General features: G+C 46.7%; 1 protein-coding gene across 1 annotated transcript in view; it reads right to left on the bottom strand.

Moving 5' to 3' along the window:
- Positions 1-12,021, bottom strand: part of GMPR (guanosine monophosphate reductase) — a 42,836-nt gene extending 30,815 nt beyond the window's left edge. Inside the window, exons 1-3 of the mRNA XM_079935511.1 lie at positions 11,483-12,021; positions 4,810-4,929; positions 2,529-2,612 (exon numbers count right to left, since the gene is read on the bottom strand). Of these exons, the coding sequence (XP_079791637.1) occupies positions 2,529-2,612; positions 4,810-4,929; positions 11,483-11,911 (633 nt within the window). The 5' untranslated portion in view covers positions 11,912-12,021. The remainder of the gene's footprint in view (positions 1-2,528; positions 2,613-4,809; positions 4,930-11,482) is intronic.
- Positions 12,022-18,328: the final 6,307 nt, after the last annotated feature.

The raw sequence follows: 18,328 nt of genomic DNA, 5'->3' as shown, positions 1-18,328 counted from the left end.
ACATGCAAATCATAACCTGCACGGGTTGCTGCCAGTCTTAGCGTCTCCATTCTAGAGGCAAAATGTCCCAAAGTGCGAGAATGAATGAGCCCCGAAAGGATCCTCCCCATCTGCACTGGGACGTGCTTACACCTGAAGCCAGCACAGTCTCCTCCGTGACACCCTCTCCCCCAAGCTCCTCAGCACTGGCGCTCTCCAACCCACCCCGCTGCTCCGCTCAAAATCTGCTCTTTGGATTTTAGTAATTTATGCCTCAACAAAACTAACCCATGGGATTGTGGCCAGAGTCGGCATCTCACCTTTCATAAGATATTTATATTTTATTAATTTATATAATGTTTATATTCTAACTCATATCTCTAAACTATAAGCCACAGACGAGGGACATATCTGAAAATCCTTTGTTATTCCCTCCAAATCACAACAGTGTAGCTACAACTCAGATACTGAATGTAAGCGGACTGGTAATGTGATACATACTCACTCCAATTTTCACTCCTCCTGTTTACGGTCTGACCTGTGCCCCAAATCCACACGTTCTTTCCCTCCGAGTTCTGCTACCAATTTTATTTTCTCCTTCATTTCTGTTAAAGTTTAGCAGGTGAAACTCAAGATTGGTTAGTTTCCCTCTGTGCCACTGAGTTTGTACCATGTTCCCTTTTTAATGAGCTCTAATTTGGTGGGAGTGGAGCAGTAAGTGAAATGAGGACACTTGGTAATGAAAAAGCCAAGGTTCTGATGAATCATGCACTGCTGGAAACTCATGCTCCCCAAACTTCATCCAGAGAAGAGGGGAAGAAGGTGAAACAGAGATAATCCATTAGAATAAAATATGGCAAAAAGGAAGGACCCACTAGTGAGCCAGAACTATTTTATCTCTGAAACCACCTTCTCAATCAAAATCCACACATAGTCAAGGCACAGAAAAGAAAAAAAAGGAGCCAGTGTAACTTCAAAAGTAGTACAATATGAAGTCATTCTCCAATCACAGATGATCTCACCATGTAGAAAAGCATCTAAATGCAGAGATTCCTCTGTGGCATTGACGTAGAACCACTGACGTGTGCCAGGATCAGAGTCTGGTGTGTTCTACCGGGACTTCTGTTATTTTCAAACTGCTTTTTTTTTTTTTTTTCAGTAACAGTGTTACTGAGATATAGTCAAAAACAATTCACCTTTGAAAGTGCACAGTTCAATGGTTTTAGTATTTTTGGAGTTGTGCAACCGTCACCACAATCAATTTTAGAGCATTTCATCACCCCAGAAAGAAATTCCCACACCCTTTAGCCCTCACCCTCCAACCTCTCATCCCACAGCCTTAGGCAACCACTAGTCTACTTTCTGTCTCTGTCTCTACAGGTTTGCTTATTCTGGACATTTCACGTAAACACAATCATGTACACAGCCTTCTGTGTCTGGCTTTTTCACTTGGTAAAATGTTTAAGATTCATCCATGTTGTAGCATGAATCAATATCTCATTCCCTTTCACTGATGAATATTCCATTGTATGGATATACCAGATTTCGTTTATTCATTCATCAGTTGATGAACATTTGGGTTGTTTCCACCTTTTGGCTATCATGAATGATGCTACTGTGAACATTTGTGTACAAGGTTTTGTGTGAACATATAGTTCTGTATCTGTTGGGTCTATACTAGGAACAGAATTGCTAAGTAATATGGGAACTCTTAAGTTGAACCTTCTGCGGAACTGCCAAACTGTCTTCCACAGCAGCTGCACCATTTTACATTCCCACCAGCAATGTAGGAGGACTCCAATTTCTCCACATCCACGCCAACACTTTTTATTATCTGTCTTTTTGATTAAAGCCATCCTGGAGGGCATGCTGTTTATTCCGCTCCATTATATTCAGCTCCAATTATAACAACTTGCTATAATTAGGTATCTTTTCTGGTCAAAAGGCACGTTTAGAACGGACCGGTTCCCCGGAAGGAAACACTGCCAGGTCCTCTGCAAGTTCTCATGATAGAACACTTCACTTCTCAAGGGAAAAAAGATATTCCTTGCAGGTAAATCCTAATGTTTTTAAAACAAGAATACAGTACAGGCTTCCTTGGCAAATTCTTGGCAATGATCAACGGCTGGGGGACCACTATTGCCTTCCCCCAGTTTCTCCTTAGGACTCTGTGTCTATCTGCTGCCAATTCAAATCCTTTTGACAACCCTAAAGATTTTCTTCCGAGTAGCATGGACATATATACACTACCAAATGTCAAATAGATAGCTAGTGGCCACATAGCACAGGGAGATCAGCTCGGTGCTTTGTGACCACCTAGAGGGGTGGGATAGGGAAGGTGGGAGGGAGACGCAAGAGGGAGGAGATATGGGGATATACGTATACGTATAGCTGAATCACTTTGTTATAAAGCAGAAACTAACACACCATTGTAAAGCAATTATACTCCAATAAAGATGTTAAAAAAATAAAATAAACAAAAATGGAAAAAAAAAAAGATTTTCTTCCCCCTGCAACAAATGTAATTTATAACCAGGGTGGAGTCATACCTGCAGACATTCTGGGTGATTAGCGGCAAAGAGCTTCCAGTCATCCAGGGTGTAATGCTTGTGAATTGCTGTAAGCATGGAGTGCTAGGAAATAAAACAGCACCATTAGGACGAGAAGTCAAGGGAGTTCCACTCCCCCTTCCTCCATATGGCGAGGGTGATCCACCAATACAAACGCATCCGGTGTTCCAGGCCTTCAGGCTTAATTTGCTTTGAATATGCTCCTAGGAGGCCCGAACAGATGAAAGTGTAACTAGGGAAATCACAGAACCGTGTTTTCCACTCTAATCTGATCAGACAACACAGCATTCAAGATTTAGGAGGCAATGCCAGGAGGCAGGGGGGTGGAATAGGGAGAATTCTCAGAGCCCTGGGCAGCCCACACTTGACTGAGGCCGAGAGCAGCACAGAGCGCTGGTCCCCTGCCCATCAGCAGGGCAGCCTGAGGGCAAAGTTATGCTTAGTCAACCCCAAAGAAGCTCAACTTCTACCTGAAAGCTTTTCTTTGGGTTCACAATCTAAACATCTCCTGCTAAAAGCTAAACCCATCAGGCAGTTGGTATTCTTGAGGGAGGGAAGTACATAAATCATAATCCTAAATCTATGACTATCAACCCGGCAAGTGTTTACTGAACACCTACTTTGTGCAAGCGCTTCGCATACATTATTTCATGTGCTCCTCAGGACTTTGTATAGCAATAGTAGTTTCGTGGGCAGAGGTGGGGCTTAAGAAACTTAAGTTTAAGAAATTTAACAATCGCTTGGCCAAAAAGGGGCGAAGGCCAGAATCAAACTCAAATCTGAATGCGGAACCCAGGCTCCTCCTCCTGTATCAGGGCCTCGCTCCTAACTTCTCTCAGTCCCCGCTCCTAAAATTCTACGACTTTATTAATGCAAGACACTAACTCAGTGGATCTTAGAAATGGAAGATTCGTAGGACCCGCACATGATTAGCTATTTCAGTGCATACTGTCATTCGTGGGGAGTCTTTCCTGTGCAAATGGGAAGAGCACAGCAAGTTCTCCGTTCTTCACGGACTACTAATCTGATATGTGAATTCATCAGGGCTACTTATTGCCCCGATTCCATGCATTTTTACGCAAACACGTAATTCATTAGTAGCAACGGCTGATCACAGCAGAGGGAGGAGAAGACAGGGAGCAAAAAATACAAATTCCTTTTGCAATTAATTTATTAGCCTCTGGCCCAAAGCTCACTGGGGGCTAAGGGCGGACAGACGAGGCAACTGATCCTGGACTCAGACAGACCACCCCCCACTCCATTTTGTGACTTCATAATTTGTTTGAAAATCTCCCTTCTAATCACGGGCTAATAATGAATCCCAGCACCTCCTGAGGTTAGACATGCTGTCCACAGCAAGAAGCTCTTTCAACTAATTGGATTTATCTTTTCACTTGGCAGGCATTAGCTACGGAAATAGATGCACATACTCTGTGCATCAGAAGCAGACATTTCACATCTATGATGAATAAATGCACCGAACCTTGGACACAAATGCAGACACAGATGTGTGAGATGAAGATTTTGCCCACAAATAACTGTTTTTATTTTTCTAAAGCTAGGGCGCTAGCTACTCCCTTTACAGGCAACGAGACAGCAGCTGGTTCAAGGGACCCTGAGCTTGTACTAGTATCTGTCGGTGTAAGTTGGGAGACAAATCCCTTATTCTGGAGTCAGTCTGGGTTTGAAATCTTGGCTCAGTGACTACCTGCCTAAATGCCTTGAGCCAAGTGACCTCTCCTCTCCTTCTCTGCCTCGATTTCCTCATCTGTATAAGGAACCCACCTGTATGAGCTGTGACCGCATCATACACATTACAATCAGTGCTTGGCACCTAAGTTTTCTCCATAATGATGTAATAAATGCTACAGAACAGACGAAGAGGTTGTCTTCATTTTAAAGGTGCCGTCACTCTTCTATTAATACAACACTCATCCAACTGTATAATATGGCACAATGTCCAACTTCTTTTTGTGTCTCTAATTTCCAAAAGGATCACGAGCATTTTCAAGAAAGAAACTGGATGCAGGTCTAGACCATGTCCCTGAAGGCAAAGTCCAGACTCCATCCACCTTCTGATGGAAGAGAGAAAACGAAGTGCCTGTAGCAACACTCAGACTCAGAACCAAATAGTTCGGCCGCAGCGGATGACCTGAAGTGTCTCACTTTTCTCCTCTTCCCTGTGTCTGAGCAAGTCCAGGGTGGGCTACTGACCACCTGTCCAGTGTGCTTCTCAGAGGCAAAAAGCCCGCCGTCCTACCTGTGACATCACCACTGCCATCTCAAACGTCCCCACGGTGTCCATGTTGGCCACAATGATGGGAATCCCCGAGTAGGTCTGCTTCGAGTTCCGAAATGTGAAGCTTCGCTCGAGATCCACCTGTTGCAAAAGGGAAAAGAAGTCCTTGGCTCGTTATGTGATTTGGGTAGACCTTCTAGAGTTTGGAGCAAGTGGAAAGGACACAAAGGAAGTGCAGGTCCCTCGGTCCCTGGATTCTCTTAGGGGTTGGGCCAGGGGTTCCAAAGACAGGTGAGTCCCTGAGGAAAGGGAGGCCTGGGTTGTCATCCAGGTGCAAAAACTGAGCTGGGGTCCTTACAACCCTCAAGCACCAGTACAAGGCACTGCGTGCTCCCCGCTTCAACAGCCCCTCCCACCCCCCTGCCACCTCTGGCCCCAGCCCGGTTCATAATAGCCCGAAGCACCCACATACAAGTCACCTTTACCCCCTTCCTAGCACTGGAGGAACAGCTCCCCTTCTGGGAAAATCCACTCCACTCTTCTCTGCCAACCAAGGCCCTCCCTTTAATTCTCACCTTCCGAGAGAACCAGGCAATCCAAATTCACCCTGCAGTCAGCTGCAACCCGTAACTCCCTTAGCCCTTCAACCTTCTCAGCTATTTTGTAACTATCAGCATCTTTCAAAGAGCCAGGAGGAAGGACGCTGCAGCCATGTCTGTGCACATAACCACTCGTTCCTTTGACTTGCGAACAGCTCCAATTCTACCATAACTCCAACCTCAGCGTATTTATGACCAACTCAAGCGACAGGGAATCCAGAACGAGAGCTAGGCCAGGAAGGCGGGCTCAGCAAAAGCAGTGGGTAGGGCCAGGCGCTGGCCAGGAGCTAGCAGGATCGAAATCGCTTCTTCCACCCAGGGCAGATCCCGGGCCTGTGTGCGCACAGATGCAGTGGCTCATCCTTCCCCTGCTCTGCTCTATCCCAAGCCCCCCACCCCACCCCCCGGCAGGCTCAACTTCCCAGGCTGGTTTCTGGCTGGGTTTGGGCAATGGGGTCACTGGTGGGACATGGGAAGACAGTGGGGGAGGTGGCCCTGGGTGTAGCCAGAGCAGTTCTCCCAGACCCCCTCTGCCTTGGCCTGCATGGCCTTGGTCCCAACTCAGAGTGATCCCAGGCCTTGGGAACCTCCCCTTTGGGAGTGGGTTGTCTGCTGCCAATCTCTGGGGTCCCTCGGTATTCCATCCGGTGTCTCAGCTGTGTCACAATGCCTTGGATTAAACTTCCTGTTTTAAATATTCAGCAATGTTCGTTTCCTCAGCAGGACCCTGAGGGATACAGCCCCTCCTGGAAAGGGGCACTTTCCCAAGGAGAACTGGCAGGACAAACACAGGTGAAAATCTTAAGCTTCTGCAAGAATTTGGACCTACATTAATCCTGGCTGACTGAGGACAGCAGCGGTAATCATTTCCTACCAGTATTTATCTAGAGGCTTCTTCTATTTTTTCGTTGGAGGTAACTTTCACCTTGCCATCGACATGTCAGAACACCAGGGGGCACCTCAGGTCCTTTTCACACCTCGCGCTCCCCCACCACAGAAGGCTTCCTGGGCTAACAAGGTCATAAACATGGCGGCGCTGGCCTTAAACAGCAATCAGCGAGGGGAGATGAGATGCTGTCACTGCTGGAGCACTTGTGGAAGGCAGCTCATCCCTTTCCCCACTTCCTTCATTACCATCCTTGGTTCTACTGCAGTGAAGCAAGTTCGATCTGCATCCTGAAAGGTAACTGAGGGGATCTATTAGTTGCACCCTTCTGGACTGCTAATGGCGTGGACATTTTGGCTTTGCAGGCTTAAAACAATCGGAATTCCTTGGTCTCAAATTACTTATACTCCTTCCAAGAAACGTGAGGAAGGCTGCCACGCTCTGCACCCAGCTGAGCTCACAGTGGGTTTTTCTTGGCGCTGCAAAACAGTTCTCCATGGAAAAGGTCAGCCTTGGCAATGAACTCTTCCCCTCACTTCTACTCTCCTGCATACGGCGGAGCCTATGCGATCCTTAATTCTAGGAACGAGAAATAAAATATCTTCCCCGACCTTATCCACGCAGACGGAAGGACACAGACACACACACACCCCCGAGATGACCAGTTGTTCACGGAGAGAAATATTTTAAATATTCTAGCCACCAGAAACAAAACTTGGCACTTAACCTGCCACAGCTGGTCCACGCACCAAATATAGCACCTCCAAACACTCTCTCTGCTAAGCCTGGTTTGAAAGGGCACAGAAAGTAATAAGCCACCCCTCTCCGGCCTCAATAATGCATGTTTCTGCTGTTCTTTAAACATACCTTCGTCATAGTCCTGCAGCCCAACATTTGGGGGCCCCAAAATACAAATAGAGGCCCACCTGCCACGTTTCTAAACATCTCAACGTTATGAGCAACGTGTAAGAAGCTGCTACACAAATTTTGTTCTATCCTCCTACCTTTACAACACAATTTCATTAATGACCTGGAAAGCACCAGAACATGGTGCCACGGGAGCCAGCCCTGGCCCCTGTCTCTTCCCACACACATCCTTCTGGGCCCACATGGACACCCCAGTCTGCACACTAAGCTCCATGGACACACGTCCATTCCCGCAAACAGCGGTCACCTGGCCACTCTGAGGTTAGAGGCGAGCATATCGGCCGCAAGGCTGGCCCTTGGGAAACACACCTGGGGAAGAGGCCCCCCGTGCAGGCCTTGGAATCAGCTCGAAATCATGTGGGCAGGAAATCCAGGATCCTGAGTATCTGGAGCATGGCCTAGAGGGAAAGGCCCAGCCCTCAGCCCTGCCCAGTGAGGAGGGGATGGGGGAGCAGAAGTGGAGCCCGGGGCAGGGGCCTCTTTTCCCTAAATCTATGGCTGGTGTGATTAAAGCAATTCTCTTATTAGATTATTCATTATCTGTCTCACCTGTAGACTGTAAGTCGAAGCGTAGGGGCAATGCCTTTCATCTCTGTGGTCCCAGTGGCTCAAAAAGGGTGGAATAAATTAATGTCTGGCTGAGGGCTAAGGATGAGATTGTCTTGGCCCCCAGCCTTTCAGGGCAATGCGTGGTAGGCCCCAACCCGGCCCTCTGAACATGCTCGGGTCCCCTGGAAGTTTCACCGTCAGGTGTCAGGATTCAGAGATGTGCACGCAGCCACACACAGTACCAGAGAGCCACGGGGTTCCACAAATGCAAAGGCTCCGGTGGCCAGTCTGTGTGCACACCAGAATCACGGTGGGGTGACTCCCCAAATACACATGCTCAGGCCACCCCAAACTTAATAAATCAGAACCTTTGTGTTGGAGACCACGTGCATTTTGGAGTGTCTCCCCAGGTGATTCTGATGCATTAAGAGCAAGCCTCATCACACCCTCCAACGTCACAGGGCAAAATTTACAGAAGCTGGTACGGTTTGAACCGTCTCCCCAGAAAGGTACTGAAATACCAACCATCAGTACCTGGGCACGTGACCTTACTTGGAGATAGGGTCTTTGTGGATAATCAAGGTAAGACGAGGTCGTTAGGGTGGGCCCCATTCCAGTATGAACTGGTGTGCTTACAAAAAGGGGAAATTTGGACAGAGACGCACAGAAAGGGAGAATGCTGATTCAAGAGGAAGACAGACATCAGAATGATGCGTCTACAAGCCAAGGAACACCAAGGTTATGTGTAAACACCCCGAAGGCAGGAGAGAGGCTTGGAAGATTCTTCTCCCTCACAGCCCTCAGAAGGAACTGCGAGACAGTACATTTCTGTTGTGTAAGTCACTCAGTCTGCAGTACTTTGTTACGGCAGCCCCAGGAATCTAATACAGAGCCCCGGTAATAAAATAACTAGCTCAGAGCTTGGAAGAACCCGGGCCTTCTTTCTCCCAGCCGATAGTCTCTCTACTCTGCCATGCTCTCATTCCCCTCGGGCCAGCCTGCTGTCCACTGAAGCTGGACCAGAACTCACCAGAACCGGTCCACTTGTCACTGGACTACTGGTGAAAAAACGACTAAGGAGTCTTAAGGAGACTGATAGCTCGTCAGGTCATGTCTTTTCTGTCCCAGGACAAGTAAGTGGCCAATTTACCAGTGCAAATTCCTCCACTGTCTGACTTCCAAAGTTATGGTTGTGTTAAGTTTGCGGTTTTTTAAAAAAAATCTTCCTAGCTTAAGGACTAGGGTGGGACACTGGAATAAGAAATGGGTCCCAAGGAAGAAAATGCTCAGGGAGTCAAGGGACGATGTCACCTCCCCAGTGTGTCAAAGAAAGACAAAGTTCTTGCCCAATGGACAACCAGGTCACTTCCTCTGAAAAGATTACCCAAATGCTCCCACACAGCCCTGTGGCCCTTTATTCTTGTGGCCCAAAGCCTTGTGAAGACATGAGCATGGGCAATGGATGGGCAGTGAGGATGACTGCCGATCTGTTACAACCACAGGAAGGCAACCTGGGCCATCTCCACCTGCAGCCTTTGCCTCTGGGAGTTGACCTCAAATTCATTTTATGTGACACTTGTGGAAATCCCCTTGCAGAAGCACGAAACCTCCGAGTGAAGGGCACTCTGCCTTTCTCTCCATTTCCTGCTCACAGCAGCAGGCCCAGCTCTTAGCAAAACTGCTGCAGTGATAAATCTTGTCAGTTGTCATAACTCTCCCTTCCCAGCCAGACTCTGCTTCCACAGGGTATGCTTTACTCTCCTGGCTCCAGTGTTTTCTCTCCTGGTACCACTCAGATCTGCTCTCTGGTTAGGCTCAAAGTCCGGTCATTTACCATTTAGTTTCAAATTTACACTCAGGTATCCTTCTGCCTGGAGGCATACATTTAGGATTCTATCTGGTCGTACAATGCAAAGTTTTCATCTGCTTACAAGAAATTTCAGGCATCCACAAGCAAACTGAGAAAACCTTGAGAGGGGATTAGAGGTCCACCTAGATCCCTGGACATCACTGAAGCAGGCAGCCAGGTGATACCGGGTGGCCAGCAGGCAGCTAAACCATGACGGGAACCAAATGGAAAGGCAACGCCAGTGAACTCAGGTTTCCAGGCAGGGACCTGGCAAACGTGGAAATATGAAAACACTTCTCAAGGACACAGAGACCTCACTGCTATGTGTACACGTAGACTGCAAGGTGTCATGGGAAGCTGGGACATTAACACTTTCAATCAGCCCAAATCATGAAACCAAATGATGCACGACAACGTCACACGATTCCCTGGGAAACAGTAATTCGTTTTATTACATAATCCTGAGTTTCACCTTCACAAGAGGTTTCCTGCTTCAGAAAATACACATAATATATCCTTGTTTTGAACATATAACTTTTCTTAAAGTAAGTTTCTCTCTACTAAGTGAACTGTGAATATTCAGACGATTGAGGCCAACAAATTACTAGTCTGCCCAGAATCCCCACATCTCATCTTGGCCTGGACTCAGGTACCAGCTACTGCTTAGACTTCAGGAGACCAAGGCCTGCGATCGCAGCTGTTTATTGTTCTTCTAAGTGTCTGCCCCCGCTCTTTAGCACCCGGGAGGACACAATAGGGGACAAGAACTGAGTTGAGCAATCCTGGGGGATAAGGGTTAATCATTCCTCGCCTCTTCCAGTCCCGGCTCCAGCTGCTGATCCTCCCGCTCGAGGTGAGTTGGGAGGGCCTGGTCATTGGCTAAAGCAGCAGCAGGCTTCCTTAATTCAAACAAGCCCTCAGCTGGCGGCACCAGGCACTGCAGTTAGGAGTCAGGCGGGGGCACCGGCAGGCAGCCCGGGGCCTCGCAAGGGGATTTATTTATGGTCCGGGGAGCGGGACGGATGGAGCAGTAGGCTGGCTCGGTCTCCTGCTGTTTACTTCTCCAGCCCCCGCTTCCAGACCCAGCAGTCTCCTCCCCTTCGGCTCCAGCTCTCGGCCCGCCACGCAAAGCCACGGTCACCGGGATACACGACTCCGGGGGACTCTTGCCTTTGTGTGCAACTAGTTTATCCTTCACAGCTTGACCTTCCTCCTGCCCCCCTCCCTGGCTATGTCCAGTCTGGTCTCCACCTGTTCCTCAAGTTTCGCTCTCATTAAGGCAGGACCAGCAATAACGCCTCCACCCCTACTCCCGCACCTCAGTGCTCCCAGCTTCCCAAACGCTGGGCTGGACTGAAGCGGTCCGGTAAGTGGGTACCATCAGGCACAGGTCTGCAGCCCCACTCCCAGAAATCCACTGAAACGCAGAAAGTAAACCCTGAACTTTTGCCCCGGCGTTTCCCCGTTTTGCAGACGTTTTAAAAAAATTCCATTGCTGGACCTGTTACTAAAGCAGCCAGAGTTCCCCGCACTGAGAGACACTGCCCCGAAATCTCCTCTCCCTTTATACTTCGTCTCTGCTCTGTGTACCACCCCCCCGCCATCCTCTCTAAGTCACTTGGCCCCTTGGTCTTCGCTCCTCTGGGGTCTAGTTCTATTGCGTGCCTCCCCTCGTCCACCCGACCGGACGGATTTAGAATTTTAGGCCGTTGTCGGACCCCTTAAAGACACCTCCAGTCACGGCAGGGAACCAGCTGCCCTTCCCCCTTCTACAGTGGTGAGGAGGGCAAAGGGGGTCAGCGTCCCACAGAAAAGCTGGCAAGGCTGGCACATCCCAGCGCCTTGCACCCACCTCCCCCGCGCCACCCGGGCAAAAGATCCCACCTCGGCTCGGCTCTTGAGGCTGCTTCGCTTGGGTCGGAGCAGGACATCCTTGAAATCCAGCTTGAGGTCGGCATCTATGCGGGGCATGGCGCCGGCGGCGCGCTCGGGCCGGCGCGGCGGGAGCCCGCAGCTCCTCCCTGCGGCACGGGCTGGGGGGCGGGAGCAGCCGGGGCTTGCGGGGGAGTGGGGAAAGGGGGCGGGGCGGCAGGAACGCGTGGCTTGCTGTGCTGCGGCGGGTGCTCGGCCGGGCGCGCACGCCGCGCCCTTAAGGCCTGCGGACACCTGCAGCCGCGATCGGCCCGCCCCGCGCCCTGGGGGCTCCGCCCCGGCCCCGCTCCCCCGCCCCGCCGCCTGCCCCACCCCCCGCGGCCGGGGCCCAGGGGACGGGGGAGGGGGAGGACCGACGAGTTGGGGACAGACCAGACGCATGCTAAGAAACCCGCTTGTGTGACATTTTTAACCACCTCCCGCCCCTGTTGACGGCCTTGCTCATCGCGATGACCGAAGTGGCGGGGATTGGGGAGGAGAGGGAATGCACACCGTCTTGACTGTCACCGACGTCCCCTATAGGGAGACTGGGCATATGACCGCCTTACCCGAGGAAACGTCCTCCCCTTGAAAGGCTTCCCTTCTCCTTTCTCTAATTTCAAGCCCCGTGCGCCCATCGGGTGCTGAGTCACACCTCTCACGTGCCAAAAACTAAGAAATCCCTGGGAAGTTGGATCGAATTAGGAAAAGAGACTGGGCAGGTGAATGTATTTAGCAGCAGTGGGCTTGTTGAGGCAATTTTTGAATTCCCTTTGGATTTCAGGGGTTGGTTGCTTTGCATAAAAGTGTGATGGCTGTAGTCAGCGCAGATTCTGGGATTCGAGGGACCTGAGTCCCTCTGAGAGTTATGGGTGATGTCAGTTTACTTTTTTTTTTTTGCAGTACGCGGGCCTGTCACCCTTGTGGCCTCTCCGATTGCGGAGCACAGGCTCCGGACGCACACGCTCAGCGGCCATGGCTCACGGGCCCAGCTGCTCCGCGGCATGTGGGATCTTCCCGGACCGGGACACAAACCCGTGTCCCCTGCATCGGCAGGCGGACTCTCAACCACTGCGCCACCAGGGAAGCCCGTCAGTTTACTTTTAACTCACTTGTTGACCACACGGAGCCGTCATTATGCATTAGGAACATGCTTCAGTGCTTGGCCTGCACCTGTTCGTTCACTCCACAACAACCCAAATGAAGGAGCTGGTTTGCAGATAAGGCAAATTAGGACCGTATAAAGGAAATAATTTGGCCAAGGTCTCAGTAAAGTTAAATATAAATCCCTCAGTCCTTAAAACTTACTACAACGTTAACTAAAGCTGCTTTTGTCCTGGGACCTCTCTGCCTGGGTTCAAAACCTGACCCCACCACTTTATAGCTGGATGACCTTGGGAGAGTCAATTTCTCTAAACCTCAGTTTTCTCATAAGTCAAAAGGTGAAGAAAAACGTTTAATGCTAACCTCTCCCAGGTTTTTGGAGAATTAAATTGTGTGTGTCTCCCATAGTTACTCAATAAATGGTAGCTATTTATTTGAGGTCACACGTAACATTATGGACTTTATGCTTTATATCCTCAAACTAGATTGCAACCTGCACAAGGCAGGGACCACCTTTCATTTTCTTCAGTTGTCTGTAGGCTCGACCTGTTCTCAATGAACTCATATTTGGTACAGCTGACCATAAAGACACATCAAAATATTCATTTAACACAAATTCTGCAAATGATAAAATTCTTAGCCATCCCACTTGCTCTCATCATCTTTGTCCCACAGGAAGTTCTTGAAGTTCATTGAAGGAAACGAAGGTTATCTGGGAGAGAATGAAAGTTGCCACAATTAGTTGAGCCTACAAAATATTTATGACCCTTATTGGATCGTTGTGAGGCCGCCAGCTGGGCCGCTTATTTTCAAAGTAGTGAAAGGGAACTTAATTCTGATCTTAAGTTCCTAATTAACAAAATAAAGGGCTTCCCTGGTGGCGCAGTGGTTGAGAGTTGCCCTGCCTGTGCAGGGTACATGGGTTCGTGCCCTGGTCGGGGAGGATCCCTACATGCCACGGAGCGGCTGGGCCCGTGAGCCATGGTCGCTGAGCCTGCGTGTCCGGGGCCTGTGCTCCGCAGCGGGAGAGGCCACAACAATGAGAGGCCCGCATGCCGCAAAAAAATAAATAAATGAATAAAAGTAAAATATAATTATTCTATGGTATGGTTATTTAAAAATGATCGTCCCAAGAGGGAAAAGAAACTAACCTTATTAAGCATCTACCTAGGGTTAAAGTTACAGGGGTGAATGTGGGCTTTATAGTCGTTATTACCTACGATGTCTTAAAGCAGCGGCCCCCAACCTTTTTGGCACCAGGGACTGGTTTCATGGAAAACAATTTTTCCATGGACATAGGTGGAGGGGGGGATGGTTCAGGCAGTAAAGTGAGTGATGGGAAGCAATGTGAAGCGGCAGATGAAGCATCGCTCTCTTGCCCACCGCTCACCTCCTGCTGTGCGGCCCGGTTCCTAACAGGCCACAGACCGGTACTGGTCTGCTGCCCTGTCTTAAAGGAAAAGTCTCCTTAGGGTGACATTGCTCGTTTACCAGAATGGTACTTCTCCTCTTGGTTTCCTGCCCACTCCCTTTCTATTAGGATAGAGACAGAAGCTCACTTTGCACATTTCATTTCCTTTCCTTCTGGAATGTTCCATCATACCTGCCCTCTTCCCAGGCACAAAATCATGTTCCAGGGGTCTCAGCTAAGAACTTAGAAGGGTAGAGGGGAAATTATTTTTTCTCTCCTACAATTTGTTAATTTAAGTTACAATCTTACCTAGTCTGTATGCAGTGTTGAAATAGTCACAAGAACATGAGGCTCAACCTATTTATAATTTAAATTTATTAGATTTATGAGTTATTTAAACACATGGGAAGATTTTACTTAAGTCAAACAATTGAAGCACTAAACGGAAAATGAATATATTAAACTTAAATATGCAGTGTAACATGTTTATAGAAATTTAATTACATTTATGAACAGGACTAAACATTTTCAAAGGCTTCTTTATGGTAAAATTTGCTAAACTTAGAATAAGATGATTAGGAACCTAAATTTGAAAACTTAAAGAATTTGAGGTTTTAAAAGTGTAACTTTTTTTTTTTTTTTTTGGATTTTAGCAGTCGTATTCATTTCTATTGCTATGTAACAAATTACAAAAAAATTAGCAGTCTTAAAAACACAGTTTCTATAGGTCAGAAGTTTGGGCCTGGCATACTCGGGTTCTTTGCTTCAAGGTTTTATCAGACTGCAATGCAGGTGTTAGCTGGAACTGTGATCTCATCAGAACCTCAACTGGGGAAAGACCCGCTTTCAAGCTCTCTCAGATTGTTGTGAGAATACATTTCCTGCAGCTGCAGAACTGAGGATTTCAGATTCTTGCTAGAGGCCTCTCTCCGCTCCTAGAGGCTACTTACAGATCCTTGCCATATGGGATTCTCCAACATGTCCACATATTTCCTGAAAGCATGCTTCTTCAGAGCTGGCAATAGAGAGAATCTGAGTTTGCTAGCAAGATGGAGTCCTGTTTAACAAAATGTAATCACCAGAGTAATGTTGCATCACTTTGCCATATTCTGTTGCGTAGAAGCAAGTCATAGGTCCCACCCACACTCAACAGGAGGGAATTATAAAAGGGCATGAGCTCCAGGAGGTGGGGATCGTGGAGGCAACCCAAGGACCTGTCTGTCACACCAGTTTTTCTACTATTTTTTTTTTTCTGTTCCAGGATTCAAATCAGAATTTCAAACGGCGTTCCATTTAGTAGTCAGCACCAAGAGCATCCTTAGTCTCTTCCAATCTGTGACAGTTTCTCAGACTTTCCTTATCATTCATGACCTTGACACTTTTGAAGAGAGTTGGTCGTGTATTTTGTCCAGCAATTTGGATTTGCCTGATGTTTTCTTAATGTAAGACTTGGGTTATGGGGGGGTGGGTGTAGGGGGAGGGGGATGCCACAGAGGTGAAGCACTCTTCTCATTGTATCATATCAGGGGTTCATAATATTAATGTGACTTATTACTGGCGATGTGAACCTTGATGACTTGGGTGAGGTGTGTCTGCCAGGTTTCTCCACTGTAAAGTGACCATTTTGCCCTGTCCATGCTCTATTCACTAGAAGCAAGTTACTAAGCCAGCCCACACTCAAGTGGAGGGGATTTAGCTCCACCTCTTGGAGGGAAGAGTGTCAAAGAATTTGCTGATATATGTTAATACCACCGAGCAATAAATACCACCGAGTAAATAAATTTGGGGAGATATTTTGAGGCTGTACAACTATCCTATTTCTCACTGAAGTTTCTTCTATTAATTTTAGCATTCATGACTGATAATTTTTTATCATTTGCTTTTTCCCTCCTCTACTAATATGAAAGTTATATTCTGTTTCTATTTTTTATTCAGTTCCTAGAAATTATAACATGTGTGTTTAGCTTATTAAGTTCGTTAATAAACTTAATTTTAAATTATCAAAATCTTTACCCCTGTCCCCCAATAATATAAGGATCTGAGAACACTTTAAGTCCATTCATCCCATTCCTGACTTACATGCTATTTTTGTATGGTATTTTGAGTCTCTCTGTCATTTATTTATTTTTACCCCAATAGATCATTAGATAATATCATTGCTGCTGCTGCTGCTTTTGTTGTTTTTAAATCACCATCTAATTACTTTTACCTATATGTTACCACTTTATCCTTCTTGCAACTCAGTCCTGCTAGGTGGGATGGATCTCTTATTCTGAAGAATATTCTTTAGAAAATTTTTTAGTGAGGTTTTGCTTGTGACAAACTCTCAGTTTTTATTTATGTGAACATGTCTTTATTTTGTCCTCATTTTTGAATAATATTTTCCCCAGGTATAGAATTCTAGGTTGGTAGTCATTTTTGTCAGCACACTGAAAATCTTTCTCCAATGCTTTTGGTCTCCACTATTGCTGTAAAGAAGTCAGTTGTAAATCTAACTGTACTTCCTTTAATGGAGGTAGTACTGCATTGAGGCTACAACTTCTCAAGCGTCTCCCCCTCTTTCCTTTTTTTGACTATTCTGCTCAATAGTCAAACAGCCCTCTTTGCACTCAGCTGAGAAGTGGGGAGAGGTTGGGACTTGAGTGTAGATCTTCCTCGTGCTAACCCTGAAGATTTAGTCCTCTGGGGTCCCCACTTAGTGTGGGCAGGGTCTTCTAACAGACCCTCTTCCTTGCATGGGTCAGATGCTGAATTGAAGTAGAGGTGAGTGGTGTCAGCAGATGCTCCCAGGGAACACGAGAGGCTGATGCTCAATTAATGTGCTTACCTCTCCAGGTACTGACTTTTGGGCAAAAATTGGCCCATGAGCTTCCAAGTGCGTTCAGTTCTACGATGTTGAACAAGCTTCAGGTTGTTGTTATTTTAAGTCCAGTATTTTTCATTATTTTTAGAGGGAGGGTTGATCTGTACGACATAATCCATCATTAACCAGCAAATAGAACTTGACAACAGTCACTTAATCACTAAGGTTTATGGATTAACAGTGACTGGACCAGCTGAGTCATTTGTCAGACACAAGTTTGAAGGCAAGTCACATTTGGTAAAGCATGGCTACTGGTCCTTTCCATTTCTTGAGTCATTACTCTCTACTTGCGCCTACACTAAACCCTTGAGGTGCATTGTCTCCTTTGATTACCAAAACACAGCTATGAAGTACAGCCTATTTTTATTCCCATTTAACAGATAAAGAAACAAAGTGAAACAGAGCTGTTCAAACTAGGATCTGCCTGACTACAGACTTCCTCCAGGCAAGCCCTCTTACCTATAGTGCCTCCCAAAGAAAAACAAAAGTCTATGTCAAATTGGATAGAGAGACTCCTCTAATTAAAATATATCTTGGAGACATTACTTCATACCTATGAGGATGGCTATTATTTTAAAAATGGAAAATGCTGGAGAAGAGGTAGAGAAATTGGAACACATGTCTTGCTGGTGGGAATGGTACAGTGTGTGGAAGATAGTTGGGCAGTTCCTCAAAAAGCTAAACACAGAATTACTGTATGATCTGAGTATATACCCCAAAGCACTGAAAGTAGGGACTCAGACACTTGAACATCAATGTTCATAGTAGCATTATTCACAGTAGTCAAAAGATGGAAACACTTCACATGTCCATGGACAGATAAATGGATAAACAAAATGTGGTATATTCATGCAATGAAATAGTATCCAGCCTTTAAAAAGGAAGTAAATTCTGGTACGTTCTTTAACATAAATGAACCTCAAATACATTATGCTAAGTGAAATCAGCCCAGTCACAAAAGGACAAATATTGTAAGATTCCACTTACATGAGGAAACTAGAACAGGCAAATTCATAGACACTGAAAGTAGAAGAGAGGTTACTAGGGGCTGAGAGGAAGGGAGACTGGGGAGTTAGTGTTTGATGGGTACAGAGTTTCTGACTGGGGTGATGAAAATTTCCTGGATGGAAAGAAGTGATGGTTGTATGACATTGTAAATGTTCATAATGTTGCCGAATTGTATATTTTAAAATGGTTAAAGTGGTAAATTTTGTTATGTGTATTTTACTACAGTAAAAAATGTCATGAAAAAATAAATGAAGTAAATCATGTGTATTTTTTTAAAGTATCTTCTTGATATAATACATTTCATCCCTGCCTCACCTCCCCACACCATATTCCACCTTAATTCAGTTCTTCTAAAGCGATATCATTTGGGGGTATACAAGAACATGGTCCTAATCCTATAACCATTTACTGAGAAATGGTCTATGTAGGTTTT

The sequence above is a fragment of the Stenella coeruleoalba genome (genome assembly GCF_951394435.1).
Source record: "Stenella coeruleoalba genome assembly, chromosome: 10".
Taxonomy (NCBI): domain Eukaryota; kingdom Metazoa; phylum Chordata; class Mammalia; order Artiodactyla; family Delphinidae; genus Stenella; species Stenella coeruleoalba.
Note: the sequence above shows the minus strand (reverse complement) of the source record. Positions and strands in the feature narration are given on the sequence as shown.